Source organism: Amblyomma mixtum, chromosome 1 (genome assembly GCF_055824585.1).
Source record: "Amblyomma mixtum isolate Tamu chromosome 1, ASM5582458v1, whole genome shotgun sequence".
NCBI lineage: Eukaryota > Metazoa > Arthropoda > Arachnida > Ixodida > Ixodidae > Amblyomma > Amblyomma mixtum.
This window is the reverse complement of record NC_143012.1, coordinates 120079013-120102385: the sequence shown is the minus strand read 5'-3', so window position 1 is coordinate 120102385 and position 23373 is coordinate 120079013. Positions and strand designations below refer to the sequence as shown.

Genomic DNA, 23373 nt, shown 5'->3' with positions numbered 1-23373 from the left:
GTTTTCCTTCCTTTGTTCACTTTGTAATTATCAATAACCATCTCACCGACCTCTCTCTACCCTGTTCTACAAGAAAGGTTTGCCTTGAACTAACGTCCGTAAATTAAGGTTTCAGAGAAAACTTTACCTACGTGCTAGAGCACGCAGTTAAACTTTTCTCTGAAACTTTAATTACATTACAGAACTCATCTGGCCAGAAGCTTCACAACGTCCAAAGTGCATCTTTTTTAAACTTTAAATTTGTTGAAATTTTTTCCTATGCTACTAGTTCTCACTTTCCTGAATCACAGAATTATAACTACAAGATCATGTCACCAATTTTTGTGGACGTAGATGGCGTTGCTAACCTCCTTAAATACTTGACTATCATGCTTCTCCCGGTTTTGACTCTGTCAAAATCAAGATCTCAATACTTCTAAATATAGTTCCGTCATACTAAAAAAGATCTTTCAGCAATCTCTCGATACGTGTCCCTTGGCTGCGCAATGGAAGATTGGGAAGGTGGTCCATTCACGAAACCTGGGCCTGGCACACTTGCTGATCACTGCAAAAGGTGCCAACCTTGCCAAAATAGGAAACCTGGTTTGGAAAGAAACTCGAGTACTGGCCACGTACAAAGAAATGGTCGGTACGGAAATTGTTGAGGCTTTCTGTATCGACAACAGACGGGAAGGTTGTGTCAGTACACCTTCAATAGCGCTATCACCGAGAGAGATGCCGTCTGTTGCGAAACAGCTCACCCAGTTGTTAAAAAAAAAAGTGATACACATGCGTAGTGATGGCTCCCACTTCCTTTTGCACCTATTTCGAACAAATGATAAACGAGCTGATAGTGGCGCCACATCCAGCCGTTGACTTATTTTATCACTGTGGCCACTCAGTGCAGTCAAGCCACACTGGAATGCAATGCCAACTAGCCTCATTCGTTGCCTTGCTAAGTTCCACAAGATGTATCATCACCGTAGCCTGAGTAACGAATTCATCACGAATTACATCGCATCGATAATCATCAGAAAGATAGGTCTAACACGCGTGATTTTTTGCAGTCTTTCATGCCTCGAACAGCGACTGTATGAAAATATCATCGTCTGACTACGCCTGAGTACGACCGCTGCAGGGCAAAGGCCTCTCCCATGTCTCTCCAATTGACCCTGTCCTTTGCAAGCTGCATTCCCCGTGTTCCACCAAAATTCTTAATCCCTTCCGCCCACCTAACTTTCTGCCGCTCCATGCTACGTTTGCCTTCTCTTGGAATCCACTACGTTACCCTTAAGGACCAGCGGTTATCTTGCCTTCGCATTACATGCCCTGCCAAAGCCCATTTCTTCCTCTTGATTTCGACTAGGATGTCATTAACCCGTATTTGTTCCCTCACCCACTTCGCCCGCTTCCGATCTCTTAACGTTACACCTATCATTTTTGTTTCCATAGCTCGCTACGTTCTCATAATTTAAGGTGAACCCTCTTTGTTATCCTCCGCGTTTCTGCCCTATAGGTGTGTACCGGTAAGATACAGCTGTTGTATACTTTTCTCTTGAGGGATATCGGTAAACTGCCATTCATGACCTCAGAGAACCTACCATATGCGCTCCACCCTATTCTTATTCTTCTAGTTATTTCCCTCTCATGATCCGGATCAGCTGTCACTACCTGCCCTAAGTAGAAATATTCTCTTACTACTTCCAGCACCTCGCTACCAATTGCGAACAGCTGTTGCCTTGCTAGGTTGTTGAACATTACTTTGGTTTCCGTCATGTTAATTGAAATTTATTGAACTTTGACTGCTGAACTTATGGAGGACGACGGTAGCTGTGCAGTCGTTATAGATATCTTCCAGTATTTTCACGTGAGACTCTTCCACACCCCGATTCTCATTGCCTGCATGACTGCTGAGGTTTCCACTCAGTCAAATGCTTTCTCGTAATCAATGATGGCTCTATAGGGGCCGTTTATTTCCTCCCATTTCTCTATCACCAGAGAAATATGATAAGATTGTCACTATGGTCTATTGCCGAATATTCTTTACGAAAGCCTGTCTGATCATATGATTGATTGAAGTACAAGGATGTCCGACTCTATTTGCGGATACCTTATGGAACGGACAGTAAGCTGATCGGTATGCAATTTTGCAAGTCCTTGAGGGTTGACACCCGAGCGGACGCTGTGCGGACGTGTTCCGCATGAGCTCCGGCCTTGAGACCGTTTTTCGGTGGAACGCGCTGTGCCTTGGTCTTGCTTTTTGTGGGATCGTCTGCAGGAAGTTGCCCTGTGCCTGTGGACACCATATTTTGGCAAGTGTTCCCCCTTTTAGGGGTTTTCTTCACGATTTATACTCGACCACGGTGCGGCGAAATTAGGCCTAATCTGTAGGCCGAGCCGACGCCTGCGGCGCCGGGCTCCAGGGCCGTGCCTTGTGGTTGTGGGCCTTTGCGAGGCTAAAGATGATGGAGTACTCCGTTGAGGGAGAATCTATAACGCCCGAAGAATTCGAGGCGGGAGAATGGGCCTGGGTTTTGAAGGCGCAAGATCGCTTCAAGAAGACTGTGTACGGGGACCACTCCGAGAGTAGGCCTACCGAGAAACAGGCGGGCAGCGACGGGCGTCCGACGCACGGAGCAGCCCAAGTCAAGCGGGGGAAAGCGCCGGTGTGGAAGAAACGGGGACCGTTTCTGAAGATGCCAGCCAAGGATTTCAAGGTTGTGTGCCGGCCCAAGAATTGGGACTTGAGCATAGTGACGCCGAGGGAGCTCGGATGTGCCCTGAGAGCGGCAGCGAAGCTGACGAACGCGACTGCGGTGGAAGAAGACCTGGTGCGGGTGAATGAGACAAACAACACGATGACGGTGAGCACGCCGTGCATGAATCGTAGTGGGGCATATGCGAATGTCAAGACGCTCAAGCTGGGCGGTCGTGACCTTGAGGTTTCGGCGTACGTGGCGGCGCCGGAGAACTCTGTGCGCGGAGTAATTTACAATGCGTACAACGGATGCCCACTGGCAGAAATTCGCGCAGGATTCTTGAAGAGGAATGAAGACATGGAAATTTTGGATGCCAGACCTTTGGGCAAGTCAAAGGCGATTCAGATCACGTTCGGGGGGAAGCGCGTTCCCCGGCAAGTCATCTATTGGAACTGTCTGTACGCTGTGATCCCATATAGAGAGTTAGTCGAGACCTGCTATAACTGCAGACGAGTGGGACATCGGGCGGACGTTTGCTATCGTCCGAAGACTAATTTGTGTCGCCGCTGCGGGAAAGAACATCCTGCACCACCGGAGGGAGAGTCGCTGACCTGCACGCCGGACTGCATCGTGTGTCATGGGGCGCACAGCACGGGAAGTCGGAACTGCAAGTTTCGCCTAGCCCGTCAGCAGCCGATGGGTCTGCAGCAGAGCAACGAGGACAAGAGCCAAACTGGCAAGGAGGAGCGACGTTCGAGGCCCAGGAAGCGGTCATCTAGCGGTGTGAGAGGCATAGAGTTTCTTACTATTACCTAGAGGGAAAGCTGGCGGCGCTGGACTTCAGCCACCATGGACGCCCAAAGCATCATGGGGCGGTGAGCTACTTGTTGCGGCACAGTCGTAGTTTTTTGGGAACATGGAGTGGCACTACTAAGATGTTTCATTCCGAAAACGCTGTTCGTGTGTGCGCAGACGACTTTCGCGCGAACGCAGTGGGCAAAACTCATAGTAGTGAAAACGCGACGACACACGACGCCAATAAAAGGTTTTATTTTTCTGAAATGCCATTAAAAACCTCTTATAGTGTTTAAGCAACAACATATTTTTTGACAATATATTTGCTCTTAAAAGTGCGCCTGTTAATTACGAAATATTAGTTTTTATAGTGTTGACTACTTGGCCAATAGGAGAGCGAGTCGTCTCTTATTTTCGGCAAACTTTGCACTTAAATGCTTTTCTGCTTGTTTGTTACAATCATTAGACCAGATATTGAATGTTAGGACGTTTGTAGTTATCAAACAGCTTTATTTTTCTATTATTTTTTGGCCAAAAGTTGCAGTTCCGCAACAAGTAGCTCACCGCCCCATGATGCTTTGAGCGCCCATGGTGGCTGAAGTGGTCTCAAGGGGTCGCCATGCAAACTCCCATAGACGGGCTGCCAGCTTTCCCTCTAGGTAATAGTAAGAAACTCTATGGTGAGAGGCGATAGCAAGAGCAGGGACCGGTCAGCTTCCTTCCCGCCACTGCCCGGACCCGAGCCTGGCAAAGGAGGAGGGCAAGGTTCCGGTCATGGACGAAGCCCAAGTGCCACGAGGAAAAAGGTGAGCTGGCCCAACGCGGGCTCCCAAAATGAGACTGCTCGAGAGAAGGAGCTACAAAGGCAGGTGCTGCAGCAGGCCGAAACTATCAAAAAGATGGAAGCTAGGATAGCAGAGATGGAACGCGCGCTTAAAACCGGCAGAGTAGAAAGGGTACAGACGCCGTTGGCCCAGGCCCCACAGCAAGCGGCGCAGGCGAACGTTTCTCGCGTGGACGATACCACAGCTATGGAAGTGGAGAAAATGGAGAATCGGGGGACGGTCAAAAGGCCACCTCCGGCAGATGAGGGAGCTCAGGCAAAGAGAGTAGCAGAAACTTCGGCGGCGGACACGCCGCAGCCAGTATTTAAAGTCACTTGTCTTAAGAGGGACATGCTTACCCTTGCGGAGAGAATAGGAAAACTGGAAGAAAGACAGGATAGGTTGGAAGGCCGGGTCGACAGGATAGAAGCTAGACTAGGCAACATTGAGCAGCGTCTTGACGCCTTCACCAATGACATGCGGGGTTTCCAGACCCAGGTAATGGACATGTTTAAACAGCTAAATGCTATGCTAGAGGTTAGATTGCCTCCCGTAGTCGGCCAAGCGCCGATGTTGGTGAACCTAGGGCCTCACCATGGCCCCTCGCCAGCAAATTGAGGTTTGGCAGTGGAACTGCAGGGGCTTCCGTCGCAAGCGGGGGAACCTGCAGTTGCACATACAAAATCTGGATAGTAAGCCGGACATTATAGCTTTGCAGGAGGCTAGCGGCTCGGTGAAATTACCGGGATTTAAGACATTTACACCACCAGAGATTGATCGAGGGGGCGTATCGAGCGTCTTCACGGCCGTGTTAGTCCATCGCAACACCACAGTGCTTCAGCATACCATAGATAGCAGCAGGGAGGACTACGTCCTGCTGGAGATTTTGCCCAAAAGAAAGGACGATAAGAGTCTATTTGTTCTTAATGTGTACTCTTCTCCAAAAGATAAGGGGGTGGGCTTGCCAGACCTTCTGATAAAGACGCAACGGCTAGCGGCTAGGTCTCAACTCATCGTGGTGGGAGATTTCAATGCGCCTCATCCGGAGTGGGGCTACATCCGAGCCAGCCCGAAGGGAAATAAGCTTTGGCAGGTTGCCCAGGACCTGCGATGGACGATCTTGAACAACCCGCTAGATCATACCAGGATAGGCAACAGCGTGAGCATAGACACCTCTCCAGACCTCACATTTGTGAATGGTATCAGGGATGCAAAGTGGGTAAACACGGGACAGCCACTTGGAAGTGATCACTATATCCTTTCCACGATATTTAGTGCTGCTAAGCACAAAGACACGGTGAAAGGAACTCGTTTGACGGACTGGGACCGATTTCGGCAATACAGGAATGACACAGTGAACGGGGAAATCGAGGACTTAGGAGCCTGGATTGTCACACTCAAGCAGGCCGTGAAGAGTACCACAGAAGAGGTTCCGACGGAGGAGGAGGGCTTTACGGCTGACTCTAGATTGTTACACATGTGGGAAGCACATGCGAGTCTCCTTCGGAGGTGGAGGAAACAAAGGCATAATGGTGTCCTCCGTAGGAAGATGGCCAAGCTAGAACGAGAAATCGAAACGTACACATTGGAGTTGCAGTGCAAACAGTGGGGGCAGATTTGTGACCGGATGAATGGGCAATTCGGATGCAAAAAAACATGGCAGTTGTTGAGGCACCTTTTAGACCCGGCGGCAACCAAATCTGCGCAGAAGGGGCAAATGGCTAGGTTAGTGCATCGGTATCAAGGCACGATTGGGGAATTTATACATGAACTCCGAAGTCGTTACATAAACAGAGAGGCGGGCGGTTGCTTGCCGGGTTATTCGGGGGAGGAAAACCTTGAATTGGATGCAGACTTTACGGTGGCGGAGGTAGAGTTTGCAATGGGCCAGCTTCGTACCACGTCAGCAGCGGGTCCGGACGGGGTTACTAATAAAATGCTGAGGAACCTGGATTTCAAGTCAGTGGGGGCACTCACGAATTTAATGAATAAATTTTGGGCGGCCGGGGAGATTCCGCCAGAGTGGAAGCATGCTAGGATTACATTTATTCCTAAAGCAGGGAAGAAGCTCTGCATTGAGAATCTGCGTCCCATCTCGCTAACGTCGTGCTTGGCCAAATTGATGGAGCATGTAGTCCTGAACAGGCTTCAGGGTTATGTAGAGGACAATGAGTTGATACCTGAAACAATGATTGGCTTCAGGGCTAATTTATCGACGCAGGATGTCCTGTTACAGCTCAAAAAAGACGTGGTTGATCCTGGGTACGGCACGGGCACCAAGGCTATCTTGGGGCTCGACCTCACTAAGGCCTTTGACAATGTTACCCATGAGGCAATATTGAGGAACCTATCGGACATAGGACCGGGGGGTAGAACCTTCCGGTACATCAGATCGTTTCTGGAGGGTAGGACTGCGGAGATTGTAGTCGGAGAAATGAAATCGGATCCCTTCCCATTGGGGGGCAGGGGGACACCGCAAGGGTCGGTATTATCGCCCTTCCTATTTAATCTCGCCCTGATCAAGATACCACCCAGGCTGCAAGGGATATCGGGACTTAAACATACATTTTATGCGGATGACATTACTCTATGGGTAACAAGAGGCAGTGACGCACAGTTGGAACAAACTTTACAACAGGCGGTGGATATTGTGGAGGAGCTAGCAGGGGAAGCAGGACTCTCGTGTTCTCAGCCCAAGTCCGAGCTTTTTGTGCTGAGGGATAAACCAAGAGGGATACATGCGAGGCACTATGTGCCGCCACCACCTTTAGAGGTGAGAGGGGGGGGAGTACCGGTCGCTGAGGTCCAAACGATCAGGATCCTGGGTATGTATCTGCAGACTAACAGGAAGAATAGCGAGTCATTGCAAAGGCTTAAAAATACGGTCAATGCTACCGTGCGGCTAATCAGGAGAATCGCCAATCGTAAGAGAGGTGTTAAGGAAAAAGACTTGTGTAAGCTAGTGCAGGCATTTGTGCTCAGTAGAATAGTGTATGCGACGCCTTATTTGAAGCTGGACGCGGCGGAAAAAGGAAAGGTGGAGGCTATGATTAGGCAGGCGTATAAAGCGGCCCTTGGGTTGCCTCAGAATGCGTCTACGGAAAGGCTGCTGAGATTAGGGGTGCACAATACCCTAGAAGAACTACGGGAAGCGCACTTGGTTATGCAGCTCGGTAGGCTTTCAAAAACAAAAGCAGGGAGGGACATATTGGAAAGGATCGGCATTGGAGTTGACGTTCCAGCCGGTGACACGAAAATTCAGGTGAGGCGGGAAATGCACAAGGGCTTGTACATAAAACCTTTGCCCAAGAACATGCATCCAATACATCACGAGGACCGCAGGAAGGCAAGAGCCAAAGCTTTACATGCTAAGTACGGGAAGTACAACGGGGCAGTCTATGTAGATGTCGCCGAGTATAAGAACAAGGATGCATTTGCAATTGCGGTGGTGGATGGGCGGGGCCACTTGATCGCCTCTGGATCAGTCAAAACCCGCTCCCCAGAAACTGCAGAGGAAGCGGCAATAGCACTAGCTATGACTAGTAGTAATGCTGACCTGATCTTCAGCGATTCAAAAACAGCCATCCGAAATTTGGCGAGGGGCAGAATATCTGTCACAGCGGCGCGGTTGTTGAATCGGGCCACGGAGCGAGGGATTACGGAGGCGGAAATTGTCTGGGTACCTGCACACTCTGGGAACCCTGGGAACGAGACGGCTCACATGAATGCTCGAGGTTTCGTCAGCCGAGTAGGTGAGCCGGACGTCCCGGGAAGGTCCACGAGAGATGGGCTGGTATCCTTTCATGACATTACTAATCATTTCAAACTTGAGCGGAGGATTTACCCACCCCCGGACAAGCAATTGGTGAAGGCGCAGGAATGCGTCTGGCGCCGATTGCAGACCAGATGTTTCTTCAACCCATACGTGTTGAGCAAAATCTACCCGGACATTCAGCCGGAGTGCAAATGGTGTCACGAATTGGCAACCTATGACCACGTATTATGGAGCTGTAGCATAGCACCGCCACCGGCGGACATTATGCGTGATCCTTCCCTCGAGCAGTGGGAGGCCGTGCTGGCCAGCTCAGACCCGGTCGTCCAGACCAGGGCCGTGGAGTGGGCCACCCAGGTCGCCGTCAGCCACGGGTTGATGGCCATCTAACACGGAATCGTCCACACATGCTCTCTGACGAAAATAAAGTTTTTCCATCCATCCATCCATGCAAGTCCTTGACGTCGTCTTTCTTCCCGCAAATATCGTGTGAATCGACGATCACTCAGAATTTAGCACCGCTTCAGCTGTTATTGTATATTGACAAGACAGTGCTCTGCTGCTTATTGTATTTATTTTCGCGCTTATCATCCTGTTTACGTTATTGTTGAAATTTATGCCCCTCTAAAAAATTCAGTTGAGTATTTTTTAGTTTGTTAACCTACTCCCCTCCCAGTGCTTTTACTGGTCCTGAGGGTATTGTAAATAAATAAAGTGTAAGCACAACATGCGACCTTCGTCTTCATCTGTAGATATTGCCGCACTCTACCGGCGCCCCCGTGCGGTCTGTCTTCGACCTTTGTCGCGCGCCGGACTTCGTCCTCTTCTGCTCGGTGCTAGGGTCGGCCGGCTGCGCTCCGCCCAGTGTGCTCGCCAGGGATAGAACGTTCTACCGGCGCCCGTGACATTTTGGTGCAGCTGCTGGGTACGATCCATGTACGAAGAGGTCCCAGGAACCTCCAGCTCTCCGCCACACCCCCTGGACACGACACCTGTCCACAAGTCAAGCCGCCGCTTGAAAGGCTTAGCCCCCGAGTACAAACCCCTCACCGCGCCATCCCGCACGATGACCTCTACGGTGGCCAGCCAGACCTTCCAGCCATCTGCGAGTTCGCCACCGCTACTTCTTCACACGCCTCGCACGCCTGCGTCGTTCCATGGTGACAAGTTTGAGGATGTGGAGGACTGGTTGGACGGGTACGACAGGGTCGCTGAATTTAATCTGTGGGACGAAGACCGCAAACTTCGGAACGTCTACTTTGCCCTCCAGGACGCCGCCAATACGTGGTTCGAAAACCACGAGTCCGCCATCCACACCTGGCAAGACTTCCGGCGGCAGTTGCTGGATACCTTCAGCAGCAACGAACGGAGGGAGCGTGCTGAATTGGCCTTGCAATCGAGAGCGCAGCAGCCAAACGAGAGCGTGGCGATGTTCGTGGAGGACATGACCCGGCTTTTCAACCGCGCTGATCCTTCGATGTCGGAAGCCAAGAAGGTGCGCCATTTGATGCGGGGAGTGAAGGAGCAATTGTTCGTTGGGCTCGTGCGCGATCCTCCGGCTACAGTCGCCGATTTTGCAAAAGAAGCGGCAGGCATGGAGCGCGCCCTGCAACAGCGGTTTGCGCACTACGGCCGTCCATCAAACATCACTGCTGTGGAGTGCCACATGCCGAAGCCCGGGGATGAGAACACCTCCCTCCGAGAGCTCATCAGGAGCATCGTTCGCGAAGAGCTGCAGAAGCTTCGCTCTGTGGAGCAGCCTCCTAGTGTGACCGCCATCTCGGATGCTGTCCGTGACGAGATACGCCGCACGGTGCAGCCCATTCCACCTCCCCAACCGCCAGCGCCCTATGTCATGACATACAGCGAGGCATTGCGAAGTTCTGCGCCACCACCGCCGGCGTTCTACCCTCCTGCCCCTACCGCGCCGTCCCGCCGATTCCCGTATACGGCAGCGCTGCCAGACGACCGGCCACCCGTCACGAAGGCAAACATGTGGCGCACGCCGAACAACAGGCCCTTGTGCTTCCACTGCGGCGAAGCAGGCCACATTCGTCGTCACTGCCCGTACCGCCGGATTGGCCTGCGCGGCTTTTCGCCAGACGCACCCCTGCCACGCTATGGTGAACGACCCCGCGAGATCGATCAGTACCTAGCGGCTAACGTCCCACCTGCACCCACTGCCCAACGTCAGTCCAGGTCACCGTCGCCTCGACGGTTGTCTTCACCAGCCCGCCAGTCCTACGTCCGGCAGTCCTCCAGCCCGCGCCGGGAACACTGAGGACGGCGACCCCCGGAGGTAGGGCCGCCGTCACTGGACATAATGACGAACATCCTCCGCTCACCGACGTTAGCATGCGACCCGACCTCCGACCTCCCGCCGCTACGACCTTTCGACGCCCAGAGACGCCTTCGCTTGGCGCTTCAATTGGACGATGTGAACGACCCTTACGTCCGACGACTTTTCGACGAACAGAGACCACCTCCCCCACACAGCGTTTTTCTGAAGGTGACCAAGCTTCGGCTGAAATTCCGATCATCGTTGATGGCCGCCGCGTGACTGCTCTCGTAGATACCGGCGCCGACTTCTCCGTCATGAGTCGTGGTCTGGCGACTGTCCTGAGGAAAGTCCTGACACCTTGGCCTGGAACGCACATCCGGACAGCTGGAGGCCATCTGGTGACACCGCTAGAATGGAGATTCGCGGTGTAACCTTCATTTCCTGCTTCGCTGTGTTGGCTCATTGCTCGAAGGACCTCATCCTCGGGTTTGATTTTATTCGAGAACACGGTGCGATAATCAACCTCCGCGAACTTGTCGTGACGTTCTCACCTCCGTGTGCCATAGCCGGCAGCAGCGAGCCCGACAGGCCTGTTTTTCGCGTGTGTGATGACAATGTCACGCTACCACCACGCTCCAGTTTGTTTATTACGGTGGAATGCTCCAACCCACGCACGCCTCACGGGATTGCGGAAGGTAACCTGTCGTTACTGCTGAGTCAGCAAGTCTGCGTTGGGCGGGGTGTTACTTCCCTCCGCGGAATGCGAACGCAGCTTTTTGTTACCAACTTTAGCGCCGAATACCGCCACTTGCCGCAAGCAACAGCCATAGCCTATTTCGATGAAATCAGTGACTCAGTCTCCCACTGAGCCTTGTCCCTCAACGATACCCATGAATCGACGTCTGACGCCCCCGTTCTGATTGACGTGAACCCCGACCTAACCGCCGATCAGAAACACCGCCTCCACATGATCCTCGACTCTTTTCGTGACTGCTTTGCGACCACTTCTAAAGTTCGGCAAACATCGGTCGCTAAACACCGCATTGTAGTTGAAGAAAGCGAGAGGCCTATACAACACCACCCCTATCGAGTGTCTGCGAAAGAACGGGAGGTGATTCGGAGGCAGGTTGAGGAAATGCTCCGCGACGAGGTTATCCAGCCGTCAACAAGCCCGTGGGCTTCGCCCGTTGTGCTGGTCGCCAAGAAGGATGGCACTCTCCGATTCTGCGTCGACTATCGTCGCCTCAACAAGATTACTAAAAAGGACGTTTATCCGTTGCCCCGAATTGATGACTCATTCGATCGCCTGCGTCATGCGCGGTACTTTTCCTCTCTTGATCTACGCAGTGGGTACTGGCAGATTGAAGTCGATTAACGTGACCGTGAAAAGACCGCGTTCATAACCCCCGACGGTTTGTACGAGTTCAAGGTGCTCCCCTTTGGCCTGTGTACCGCTCCTGCCACCTTTCAAAAAATGGACACTGTCCTGGTTGGCCTCAAATGGCAGTCGTGTCTCGTCTATCTTGATGATGTGGTTATTTTCGCTGCGACCTACGAAGAACATCTCAAACGCTTGAGTGCAGTATTGACGGCAATCCGATCAGCCGGTCTGTCTCTAAAACCCGAAAAATGCCACTTCGCGTACCAACGGCTGAAGTTTTTGGGCCATGTTGTGACACCTGAGGGCGTCAGCCCCGACCCCGACAAGACGGCCGCTGTAGCTGCGTTCCCGACTCCCACTGATAACCGAGCTGTGCGCCGGTTTCTTGGCCTCTGCGCATATTACAGACGCTTCGTGCAAGACTTCTCCAGGCTGGCTGAGCCTCTCACACGGCTGACAAAGGACGATCAGCCTTTCGTCTGGGCACAGGAACAGCAGGACGCCTTCAAAAAGCTCCGCGAACGCCTACAAACAACGCCCATTCTTGCCCATTTTGACGAGGAGGCGGGCACGGAACTTCACACCGATGCCAGCAACATTGGCCTCGGTGCAGTCCTCGTCCAGCGGCAAGATGGTGTTGAGCGCGTGATTGCTTACGGCAGCCGCACACTGTCACGGTTCCTAGGCAAATTACTCAACCACTGAAAAGGAGTGCCTGGCTGTTGTGTGGGCGATAACGAAGTTCCGGCCCTACTTGTATGGTCGCCCGTTTCGGGTCGTGAGTGACCACCACTCACTGTGTTGGCTCGCGAATCTTAAAGACCCCTCGGGCCGGCTAGCTCGTTGGAGCCTTCGCTTGCAAGAATTTGACGTTACAGTTGTCTACAAGTCGGGCAACAAACACAGTGATGCAGACTGCTTGTCCCGTGCTCCTATTCCGTCCAGCTCTGATGACCTCGAAGATGACCCTATATTTATCGGTGCTCTGACCACGTCCGCCCTCGCTCAACAACAGAGAGACGACACGGAATTGCGCCCACTCATCGATTATCTCGAGGGTACCGCCTCGTTACCGCCTCGTCTATTCGCGCGTGGCTTGTCGTCGTTTTGCTTGCGGGATGGCGTCCTCTACAAACGAAATTACGGCCCGACGGACTCTGGTTACCTGCTCGTGGTTCCAACGGCGCTCCGCACTGACGTTTTGCAGGCGTGCCACGACGAGCTTCCTTCCGGCCACCTCGGATTTTCTCGAACGATGGCACGAGTTCGTCACCGTTATTACTGGCCCAGGCTTTCTGCGGCTGTCAAGCGTTATGTGCGCACTTGCCGCGAGTGTCAACGTCGGAAGAAACCACCTTTCAAGCCGGCTGGCTTGCTCCAACCCATTGCTCCGCCGAGAATTCCTTTCCACCAAGTCGGCATGGACTTACTGGGCCCATTTCAAACGTCATCATTCGGTAACCGGTATATTGTGGTTGCCACCGACTACCTCACCCGGTATTGTGAGACGAAAGCCCTTCCCCGCGGTACTGCTGCTGAAATTGCTGACTTTTTCATCATCAGCATAGTCCTCCGCCATGGCGCCCCTTCTGTTGTTTTAACTGACCGAGGCACAGCGTTCACGTCCACGCTTACTCAGGAAGTTATGCGGCTCAGTGGCACAAGTCATCGTAAGACGGCAGCTTACCATCCTCAAACCAACGGCCTAACCGAGCGCCTCAATAAGACTATCGCTGATATGATTTCTATGTACGTCGACGATGACCACAAGAACTGGGACGCAATACTTCCGTACGTCACGTTTGCCTACAACACTGCCCTTCAAGAGACGACGGGGTTCACGCCATTTCGTTTGGTACACGGTCGTGAAGTCGTGACTATGTTGGACACGATGTTGTTGCCCGATATTGCGCACCCATCCGTTGCCGACGCTGATGCATTCGTTCGCCATGCAGAAGCTGCCCGCCGGCTGGCTCGGCAACGAACCTGCGTGCGGCAAGAAGTCGATGCTCACCGCTATAACCTTCGTCATCGCGAAGTCATTTTCCAGCCTGGCGATCAAGTGTGGGTTTGGAGCCCCATCCGTCTGCGCGGTCGCTCCGAGAAGGTTTTGCGCCGGTACTTCGGCCCCTACGAGGTACTCCGCAAACTCAGCGACGTTACGTATGAAGTGCTCCCGCAAGGGAGTGTTCGTTCTTCAAGACGCCCGCCGACATCCGAAATTGTGCACGTCGCAAGACTCAAGCCATACCATGCCCGCTAGAACAACTCTCACCACGTTCAGTGCCTGGGGCTCTGTTCACGTACACACGTGGCTCCCCCTCAATCTCAGCCATCGAGTCGATGCCTTTCCAGAGGGGAGGGGCAATGCCGCACTCTACCGGCGCCCCCGTGCGGTCTGTCTTCGACCTTTGTCGCGCGCCGGACTTCGTCCTCTTCTGCTCGGTGCTAGGGTCGGCCGGCTGCGCTCCGCCCAGTGTGCTCGCCAGGGATAGAACGTTCTACCGGCGCCCGTGACAATATCCATCATTATCCCTCATGTTCTTCTTCGAAGGGTTGGTCGCCATATTTGCGGGTGCCATTAAAGCTCGCTCCATCCTGCGCTCTGTCTCCCGTCTCACAAGTGGTGGAGTGTGCTCTCGATCCCTGCGTCCTCTCCGCCGCCAGACTGCAGCTACGTTCCGGTCGCCACCTGCTCGTACCATCCGCACCGATGGATACCGTCAGCGACAATACCACTCGTACTCCCGATGGGCCCCCCGTTCTTCTTCCTCTCGATTCGAACCGTCTGGAGCCAGCAATGATGAGCCAACCCGGTCCTTCCCAATCTTCTGGACACCCCACTTGGACCATCACCACACTCTAGCGCGAGCCTCCTATTTTTGCTGGTCTTCGTGGGGACGATGTCGAGGACTGGCTCGACCAATATAACCAGGTCAGTGCCTATAATCGTTGGGACTCAGCGATGAAACTTGTAAACGTATCCTTCTACCTCACTGCCGTGGCCAAGACTTGGTTCGTCAACCACAAAGATGCCATCCCGGACTGGGCTCACTTCTCGGCACAGATACGACAAATTTTTGGCACATCTGGTGCAAGCCCCGCTGTCTACAAAAAAAAGCTAGATACGCGCGTTCAGCTACCCGGTGAGTCCTACACGTCCTACATTGAAGACGTGCTTGCCCTGTGTCGACGTGTCGACAGCGCTATGTCAGAGTACGATCGGGTACGTCAGCTTCTGAAAGGGCTTGGGTCATTTGCTTTCAATACGCTTGCTGCTCAGAATCCAACGTCAGTCCAAGACATCCGAACAACTTGCCATCGTCTTGACGACCTTCAGTCACTTCGCTTAAAAGACACCTGGGTTACCCCAATTTCACCCGACGTGGACTTACGCTCCCTCATTCGCTCCATTATCCGGGAGGAACTGCACGGCTCCACCTTACCGCCAGTCGACTCCCACCCGCCCCCAGCCCCGTCGTCCTCGCCTTTGCGTGATCTCATCAAAGACGAGCTCGCTTCGGTCACTAGTCCCTTGGCTGCGGAACCACCTGTACCGCGTTATGTACCTACCTATGCCCAGGTTGCTGCGACGCCTCCTGCTGCTCTTTACCCGTCCCATCCACAGCCCGTCCAGCAAACTCCGGTCTCCGTGTCCCCGAGCCCCGCTATGTGTTCTGTTTGGAGTCCGCCTGCCCGTCGGCCGGTGTGTCACTACTGTGGAATTCGCGGGCATGTTGCCCGTGTGTGCCGTCGGCGTCAGCGCGACGAGCGCGAGTGGTACCCAGACTTTCGCAACGGAGCTACGTACTCGTCCCCTGCTTACCGCCCGATATTTGCCACCAGTCCTCCTCGTCGCCCATCGTACGGGGACTTCTCCCAAGACGCTCCGCACTCATCGTACGCCTACCGCCCACCGTTTACCAACCATACCAATTATCGTCCGTCCTATCCCTCTACCTCTCCGGACCGCTCCTCGAACGACAGGTCGTCGCGCCGCCGATCCCCATCGCCTTTCCGCCGCTCGTCGTCGCCTCTACGTCCACCATCCTCCCAGACAACTGGCCACACGGAAAACTAAATTGTGCAGTTTCCGGAGGTAAAACTGCACCGCACGCCGACCTTTCAATTCCTCCTGCACAGCCATCGAACATGTTAACCGTTGATATTGAAGGCACTGTAGTAGAAGCATTGATCGGTACGGGCGCCGCTATTTCTGTAATTAGTTCTGCTTTATGTTCTCGTCTTCGCAAGGTGCGCACCCCTTACAGTGGTCCTTCTCTCCGTGCTGCCAATGATGAATCAATGCGTCCTTCCGGATTGTGTACAGCACGAGTCACTATCGACGGCATGCTGCACTACATAGTATTTGCTGTGCTTCCCTCCTGTGCTTATCCCCTCATCCTCGGCTGGGACTTCCTGCACTCTGCGCTGTAATTACCTGCTGTCCCCCTACTCTACAAGCTACTGAATCCGACCTTTCTGCCGTTTCTGTCCTGCCTTTTCATCATCTGGTTACCACTGCTGATCATGTACTTTACCCCGGCTGCGAAGATGTCCTCTCTGTTGCTTCTGCCCACGTCAACGCTGGGGACGTTTTCGTCACACCAAGCTCCCGTCTTTTCTCAAGGGGCATCTTTCTCGTCGCGTCCCTGCTCCGCTTCACCAATGGGTCTTCACTACTGCCTGCCTTCAACACTACGCCGGAACCCATTCTTCTGCGTCAAGGCACAGCCATCGCTTTTGTGGATACCTCTCAACCTGTCGCCATTCTTTCCTCTGCCCCATCAAGCTTCGCTCTTTCGACCTCTGCTTCTGCCTCTGCATCTATTTCAGCTGCTATCACCCCGGTCTCACCCGGACTCAAAAAGATGAATTACTTGCCGTCTTGACCAAGCATGCCGCTTCCTTCGATACCCAGACAACAACCTTGAGCCCAACCACCGCAGCTAAGCATCGCATCTACACAGATGGTTCGGGCATCATGCGCCGTCGCCCGTATCGTGTGTCTTCTAGTGAGCGCAATGTTATTCAAGATAACGTAGCCGACATGCTCAAGCGCCACATCAGACGCCCTTCTTCGAGTCCTTGGTGTTCGCCTGTTGTGCTGGTTCAAAAGAAGGATGGCTCAGTACGCTTTTGTGTTGACTATCGCGCCCTTAGCAAGATCACTAGAAAAGATGTTTATCCGCTGCCTCGGATTGATGACGCCCTCGACTGTCTCCAGGGTGCACAATTTTTCTCTAGTCTCGACCTAAGATCCGGATACTGGCAAATACTGATGCATGAGGCCGACAAGAAAAAAACTGCTTTCGCCACTCCCGATGGATTATACGAATTCAACGTTATGCCGTTCGGCCTATGCAATGCTCCGGCCACGTTCGAGCGCATGATCGACACCGTTCTCCGAGGCCTGAGTGGAAAACGTGCCTATGCTACCTCGACGACATAGTCATTTTTTCTTCGACATTTTCTGAACACCTTGTTCGTCTCGATGAAGTATTAAACGCACTTTCTGAGGCCGGCCTTCAGTTAAACACCAAGAAATGTTGCTTTGCTTCCACTGCTATCAAGGTACTCGGTCACGTCGTTAGCCAGAAGGGTGTAAACCCTGATCCCGACAAAGTGGCTGCAGTTTTGCATTTTCCGCGCCCATCGCGCGTCAAAGACCTGCGCAGTTTTCTGGGGCTAGCGTCATACTTCCGGCGCTTCATACGCAACTTTGCCTCTATTGCGGCCCCTTTGCATAAGCTCCTCTGCGCTGGCACGCCGTTTGTTTGGTCTGAGACCTGTGAGGTCGCTTTTACTTCCTTAAAGAAGGCTCTCACATCTGTTACGATCCTGGCTCATTTCGACGACAATGCTCCAACGATTTTACACACGGACGCCAGTGGACACGGCATTGGTGCAGTTCTTCTGCAGCGGCAGCACTCCTCGTGCGAGCAATTCATCGCCTACGCCAGTCGTACACTGACTGCAGCGGAGCAGAACTACACGATAACTGAGCACGAGTGCCTCGCTGTTGTCTCGGCCATTAAGAAATTTCGCCCTTATTTGTATGGCCGCCAGTTCACAGTTGTCACTGACCCTCATGCCCTGTGCTGGTTGTCCTCGCAGAAAAACTTGTCCGGGCGCCTCGGCCGCTGGATTCTCCGTTTACAGGAATATGACTTTACCGTCACCTATAAATCAGGCAAGAAACACCAGGACGCCGATGCGCTATCTCGTTGTCCCCTCGCCCAAACCCAACCTCCGCGCGTGTCCTCCGCATCCTCAAACTGCCAAACTACCCCTTCGACGGCTGTCTCAACCTTGACCGCCACACCCATTGACTTGATGCCCGCTCCCAGTCTTGGCGATCTCGCCTCAGCGCAGCAGGCCGACCCTTACTGCCGGGCTCTTATCGACCGTCTGAGCGGTGCTACGCGGCCACCGAATGCCCGCCTACGTCGCCAACTTAACTCTTTCAAGCTAGTCGACAACATCCTTCTTTGGCACAATTACAGCCCCTTCGGTGACTCATGGGTGCCTGTCGTACCCCGTTCTCTTCGCCGAGAAGTTTTGCAGGCCTTTCACGATGACCCCACGGCTGGCCACTTAGGCTTTCAGAAAACTTATGACCGCATCAAGCGCCGTTTCTTTTGGCCTGGCCTCTCAACCGCTGTTGGAAAATATATTGCGTCTTGCATCTCTTGCCAACGTCGCAAACGGAGCACGTCTGCCCCTGCGGGCCTTCTACAGCCTCTCCCCTGTCCTTTCTCCCCTTTTGAAGTCGTTGGGATTGACCTCTACGGTCCCTTACCATTAACACCAATGGGCAACCGTTAGATCGTCACTGCCATCGACCACTTAACTAGATACGCTGAAACGGTCCCTGTTCCTTCCGGCTCTGCTTCAGATATCGCCCATTTCTTCCTGAACGCCATCCTTCTGCGCCATGGAGCTCCTCGTGTCCTTATTAGTGACCGCGGAAAGTCCTTCCTCTCCAGCCTCCTTGCCGAAGTTCTTTACGCCTCCAGAACCGCGCACAAAACCTCTTCAGCTTATCACCCTCAGACAAATGGGCTCACAGAGCGCTTTCATCGCACGTTGTCCGATATGCTAGCCACGTACATCCTGCCCGACCACACCAACTGGGACACCATGCTTCCCTTCGTTACCTTTGCATACAATACTGCCGTGCAAAGAACCACCAGCTTCTCCCCATTCTTCCTTGTGTATGGACGTCAACCTACCTTCACCCTCGAAGCGTCTTTCTTCTCCGCCCCCTCAACATCTTCCAGACTCTCTCACGAACAGTTTACTTCTCGTCTTACCTACTGCCGTACCATTGCCCGCCTGAATACCGACGCCTCCCAAGCCTACCGGAAAAGCACCTATGATTTCTCCCACCGTTCCATATTTTTTCACCCTGGTGATGAGGTACTGCTGTGGACTCCAGTGCGTACCCCGGGATTGTGTGAAAAATTCTTGAGCCGTTATATTGGTCCGTATACTGTACTCGAACAAACGTCCCCGGTGAACTATCGCGTTGCCCCTGTTCATCCTGTTAATGATCGTCGTTGCCGAGGTGCCGAGATTGTTCATGTTTCCCGCCTCAAACCCCTCGCCCGTCGCCCTACTGTGCTATATAACCTGCGCCCGGGCCGGTCGCTTTCGCACGCGAGGGGAGAAAGTGTAAGCGCAACATGCGACCTTCGTCTTCATCTGTACATATCCATCATCATCGCTCATCTTCTTCTTCGAAGGGTTGGTGGCCATATTTGCGGGTGCCATTAAAGCTCGCTCCATCCTGCGCTCTGTCTACCGTCTCACAAAATATCTAAAATATACACATCTTCGCGCGCTGTCGCACTGAAGATCGTCGTCTTTATCAACTAATACTACTATCGAACTAATAACGTCCCCAGATGTGCCGACGACCTAACAGAGTAAAACAATGAGCCTCAACATAGACTGTCAACACTGGGCTATCGCGCAGCCGATCACGCCTCGTGTTAAACTGCAGCACACTCTTGCGCTGTGCATTGCACATCGCTGTCTTCTTCTACTAATGCTACTATCGAACTAATATACACATCTTCAGGAAAACTTTGCGCAGAATAACACAGGACAGGAGGGAGAGACACGCACACACACAGGAATAAGAAAAAGAAAGAGCAGTGCCGTCCTCTCCTCCGTTCTACAGTTGTTATAGGGAGAGCTCCCGATAGGCTGGCCGGGGAAATTGTAGGGGCCCTCGAGATTTCTACTGCAGAAGGCCGCGTCAGTAAGGCCTGGGTAGCCCTTCTCAAAAAAGAACTTGATTTTCTTCGCGACCCGCTTTTCTTGTTCCTGGTTGAATTAGAGGAAAAATAGCGCCACACCATGCACACCACAAGCAAAGGAACGAGGAGGAGACACAAGCGCTATTTTTTCTCTAATTCAAGTATGCACCAACTAGCCCAAAAAGAGGTGTTAATGAAGTATTGCTCCTGGTTGCTGGCTATTTCCGCTGAGTTCCGGTATGAACTGTCTTGTGCCTATCATTGTGCTCGCTGCTTTTCCCAAACGTGTTGCACTGGTTATTGTACGCTTGTGCCCTTTCTGATTCTTAAGGCAGTGCATCGTTTCTGAGAATACAGTTGCAAGTTTGCGCTCGTGTGTGTGGGGTGTCTCTCCCTCCCGTCCTGTGTTATTCTGCGCAAAGTTTTCCTGAATATGTCGCTACACCAACTGGCCCAACGTTCTGCTCTAGTAATATACAAATTCTCGCGCTCTGTGCATTGCAGCTGCGCTGGAACTTCGAATTAGAGAGTATTGTAGTAGTCCTTACAGTTTTTTTTTCGAATGATCATTTCAGACAAATAATAACTCTAGTTCTAGCGCACAGTTGCCGGTTCAGCCAATCAATGCGCACAAGAGAGGCTTTGTGACAGTATCCGTGACCTTATAGTACAGTCTGTCGTGACGTTATCGTTTGGTCAAAATGCAGTTTCGTCTTACGTTTCCTGTTTTTTTTTGTCTTTTTAAAGAATTTACTTGGTATATTGAAAGACGTATTCTTGTACCCGGAACGAGGGGAATGTAAGGAATGTCATGTGATTAGCAACTCGAACTGTTGAAAAAAAGAAAATACCTTACAGTTAACCTCTAAATGGGCACTGCGGACAACCCCATCCAGTTTACATTATTTCCGGAAATCTATCCTATGTCTGTTTTTGGCTAGGCTGATGTTTTCCTGGGATTTATTGCTTTAAAAATTTGTTTTGTTAATTTTCCTGCCCTTCGATTTCCGTGTTGCAGCCTCCGGGAAAGGCGAAAACAAAAAAAGCTGTCCAGTTCCGCAACACCGCGGCATTGCGTGGATGCAGTCGGCTTCCGCAGTGTCCCCTAAATATGCCAACAGCTCGTCGGCACCAAGCAACATTTTTAGGCAAAATGGATTTTTTTCCCGCTTTGCATAGCACTGCGAGCGTATGTTGGCACTGACCGTAGAAGGCAGTAGCAGTAAATAGATTACGGACTTTAACCTCCCCAGATGTACACATTGGCGGTTCCATGTTGCTGGTACTGATAATATAACTTACGTTGTAGTTGAGGTGGATTCCATCTGAGTCTAGAAGGAGCCGTCGCCGGCGCATGGTATCGGTGCTGGCAAGCGGAATGTTACTCGTCGTGGACTGGAACATGATGAGAGAGCTGCGTGAGAAAAGATAAGCTCTATTAAATGGCCATTCATTTCGAAAGAACCGTAACCGACCCGTGATTGAAGGGGACAAAAACGATAAGAGGACGGGAAAAACAAACCAGTGTAACGGACTGTATTGTTGCTATACGGGTTCAGAATGCCATAACCAATCGGCTGAAGAGCAGTGAAAAAATTGGCAGTGGCCTAGCTCGGTTATGCCAGAATATGCGCAGCGAAAGCATGCGACACAACTGGCGAAGCGAGCGGAGGCGAGCGCAACGACGAGGCAAGCGGTGTGACGTCATACCATACGGCGGCATCGGCTTCGCGGTGAGGCGCGTGGTGTGACGTCATGCCAGATGGCGCGGCGAGCAGGCGGCGTCCGCCAGCAGCGGCCGTTGCTAGGCAACGGCTCATGGTCGGTCTCTCTGCCTCCTCGGAGCACCGACAGGCAAGTCGCAAGTTCGTGGCCAATGTAGCTTTTGCTACAAAAGGCGCGCGCGAGGAGAGCAGAGTGCTACCCCGCAAGCTTTGAGGATCGTGGTGCCGTACCAGGCACCCAATCCATGTGTCTGCGTTTTCGACTGGATGCGTGCAATGTTGCCGACGGGCGGCATCAATGATCCTGTGCCATTAAATGCCCTCCACTTACATCAAGCCATTTATTTTTTCAGCGTACAACACAGTGGCTTGTTGGGCGAATTGGTTACACTGTAAAGAGGAAGACAGGCAGCGGCGCCAGCCGCACCGCCAGCGCAGGGCGCGAGATCGCTGAGTTGATGACCACAGCTCGGACCGCCATTTTGGCTAGCTCGCCTTAGGCTGTTTTCTGTGTAATTCCTGTTACACTTTGGAGATGTGCTGGGTGCAGCCTTTGGCCTACGTCCTGTAGCATCGCAGCAGAGCCATCGCGTCAACTATGTCTGCCGATGCAAGTCAATCATCTGCCCCTTTGCCTACGCCCGTTGTTTGCCATGACGCTCTCCGACAGCGGGACCCAGCCATCTTTAGCGTGTCCGATGATCACGACGCGGAGGCTTGCCTCCTACGAGCGTTTAAGCGCCACAACCAGTGAGACGACGCCATGAAGCTGAACAACACGGTCGAACGTGGCCAGCCTATGGCACAGAAACCATGAATCAGACTCTACCACCTCGTCGGCCTTTAAACGCGCCTTTTCCGATATATTTGGGCGCCCTGCACTACGCAAACTGCGCGCTGTGATAAATTTATCAAAATCAGCGCTTAGAGACATGGACAGGGAGGTTTTCAGCGTGCAGAACGCACACTGCGCGTGGTTACTCTGTACTATGTCGTTATCGGCAGCCAAGTTGTACGTCTCGCGCAGGGTACCTTCAGAAAATTCAGGGGCGGGGGGGGGGGGGATTTGTTGGCCTAAAGTGTGGTGAGGCGAAAGCCTTAAGCGCGGTGTTGCTGCTTGTGTAACTGATGCGAGGCTAATACGTTAATTAAGTGCTCAGTTGTTTGTGAATCTGAAACGCTGGAGACACGGGAGGGCGTTTGGGAGGCATCCGTCTGATTCGACACCTTTCTGCAAACACTCTCCAGCGTCCTAGACAAGGAGCACTACATATGCGTTGGCAGGAAGTAGCGAAGCCCTTAGCATGCTCCGACTGCGGAACGGAAGGATGGTGGTTCGAATGCCATCGTGCACAAAGACTTTTTTTCTGGTGTGACTAGAAAAAGCGTGACACCTCTGCTGACAACCTTCTGTCGACAACAATGAGGCATTAAAGGCCTTTTAATGAGGCCATAAAAGTGGTACCTGCGGTATCGTTACCGCACCTGATCACCCGGCGTCGGCTTCGTAAGCTCGGCACATGCGGCACATGCATGACAGCGCGTGCATCTGTCTATCTCTCTCTCTCTCTCTCTCTCTCCCTCTCCCGTGCTACCGTTTATAAGCGGTGGCCGGTTACCAATAAAGGTCTTCCTATCCCAGCTGCCTCGG

At 52.6% G+C, this 23373-nt stretch overlaps 1 protein-coding gene across 1 annotated transcript; it reads left to right on the top strand.

Moving 5' to 3' along the window:
• Positions 1 to 2441: 2441 nt before the first annotated feature.
• Positions 2442 to 5583, top strand: LOC149367527 (uncharacterized). The gene is made up of 2 exons (XM_089574668.1): positions 2442 to 3461; positions 4133 to 5583. Exons 1-2 carry the CDS (start codon positions 2442 to 2444, stop codon positions 4913 to 4915), a joined length of 1803 nt encoding a protein of 600 aa, XP_089430794.1. The 3' UTR covers positions 4916 to 5583.
• Positions 5584 to 23373: the final 17790 nt, after the last annotated feature.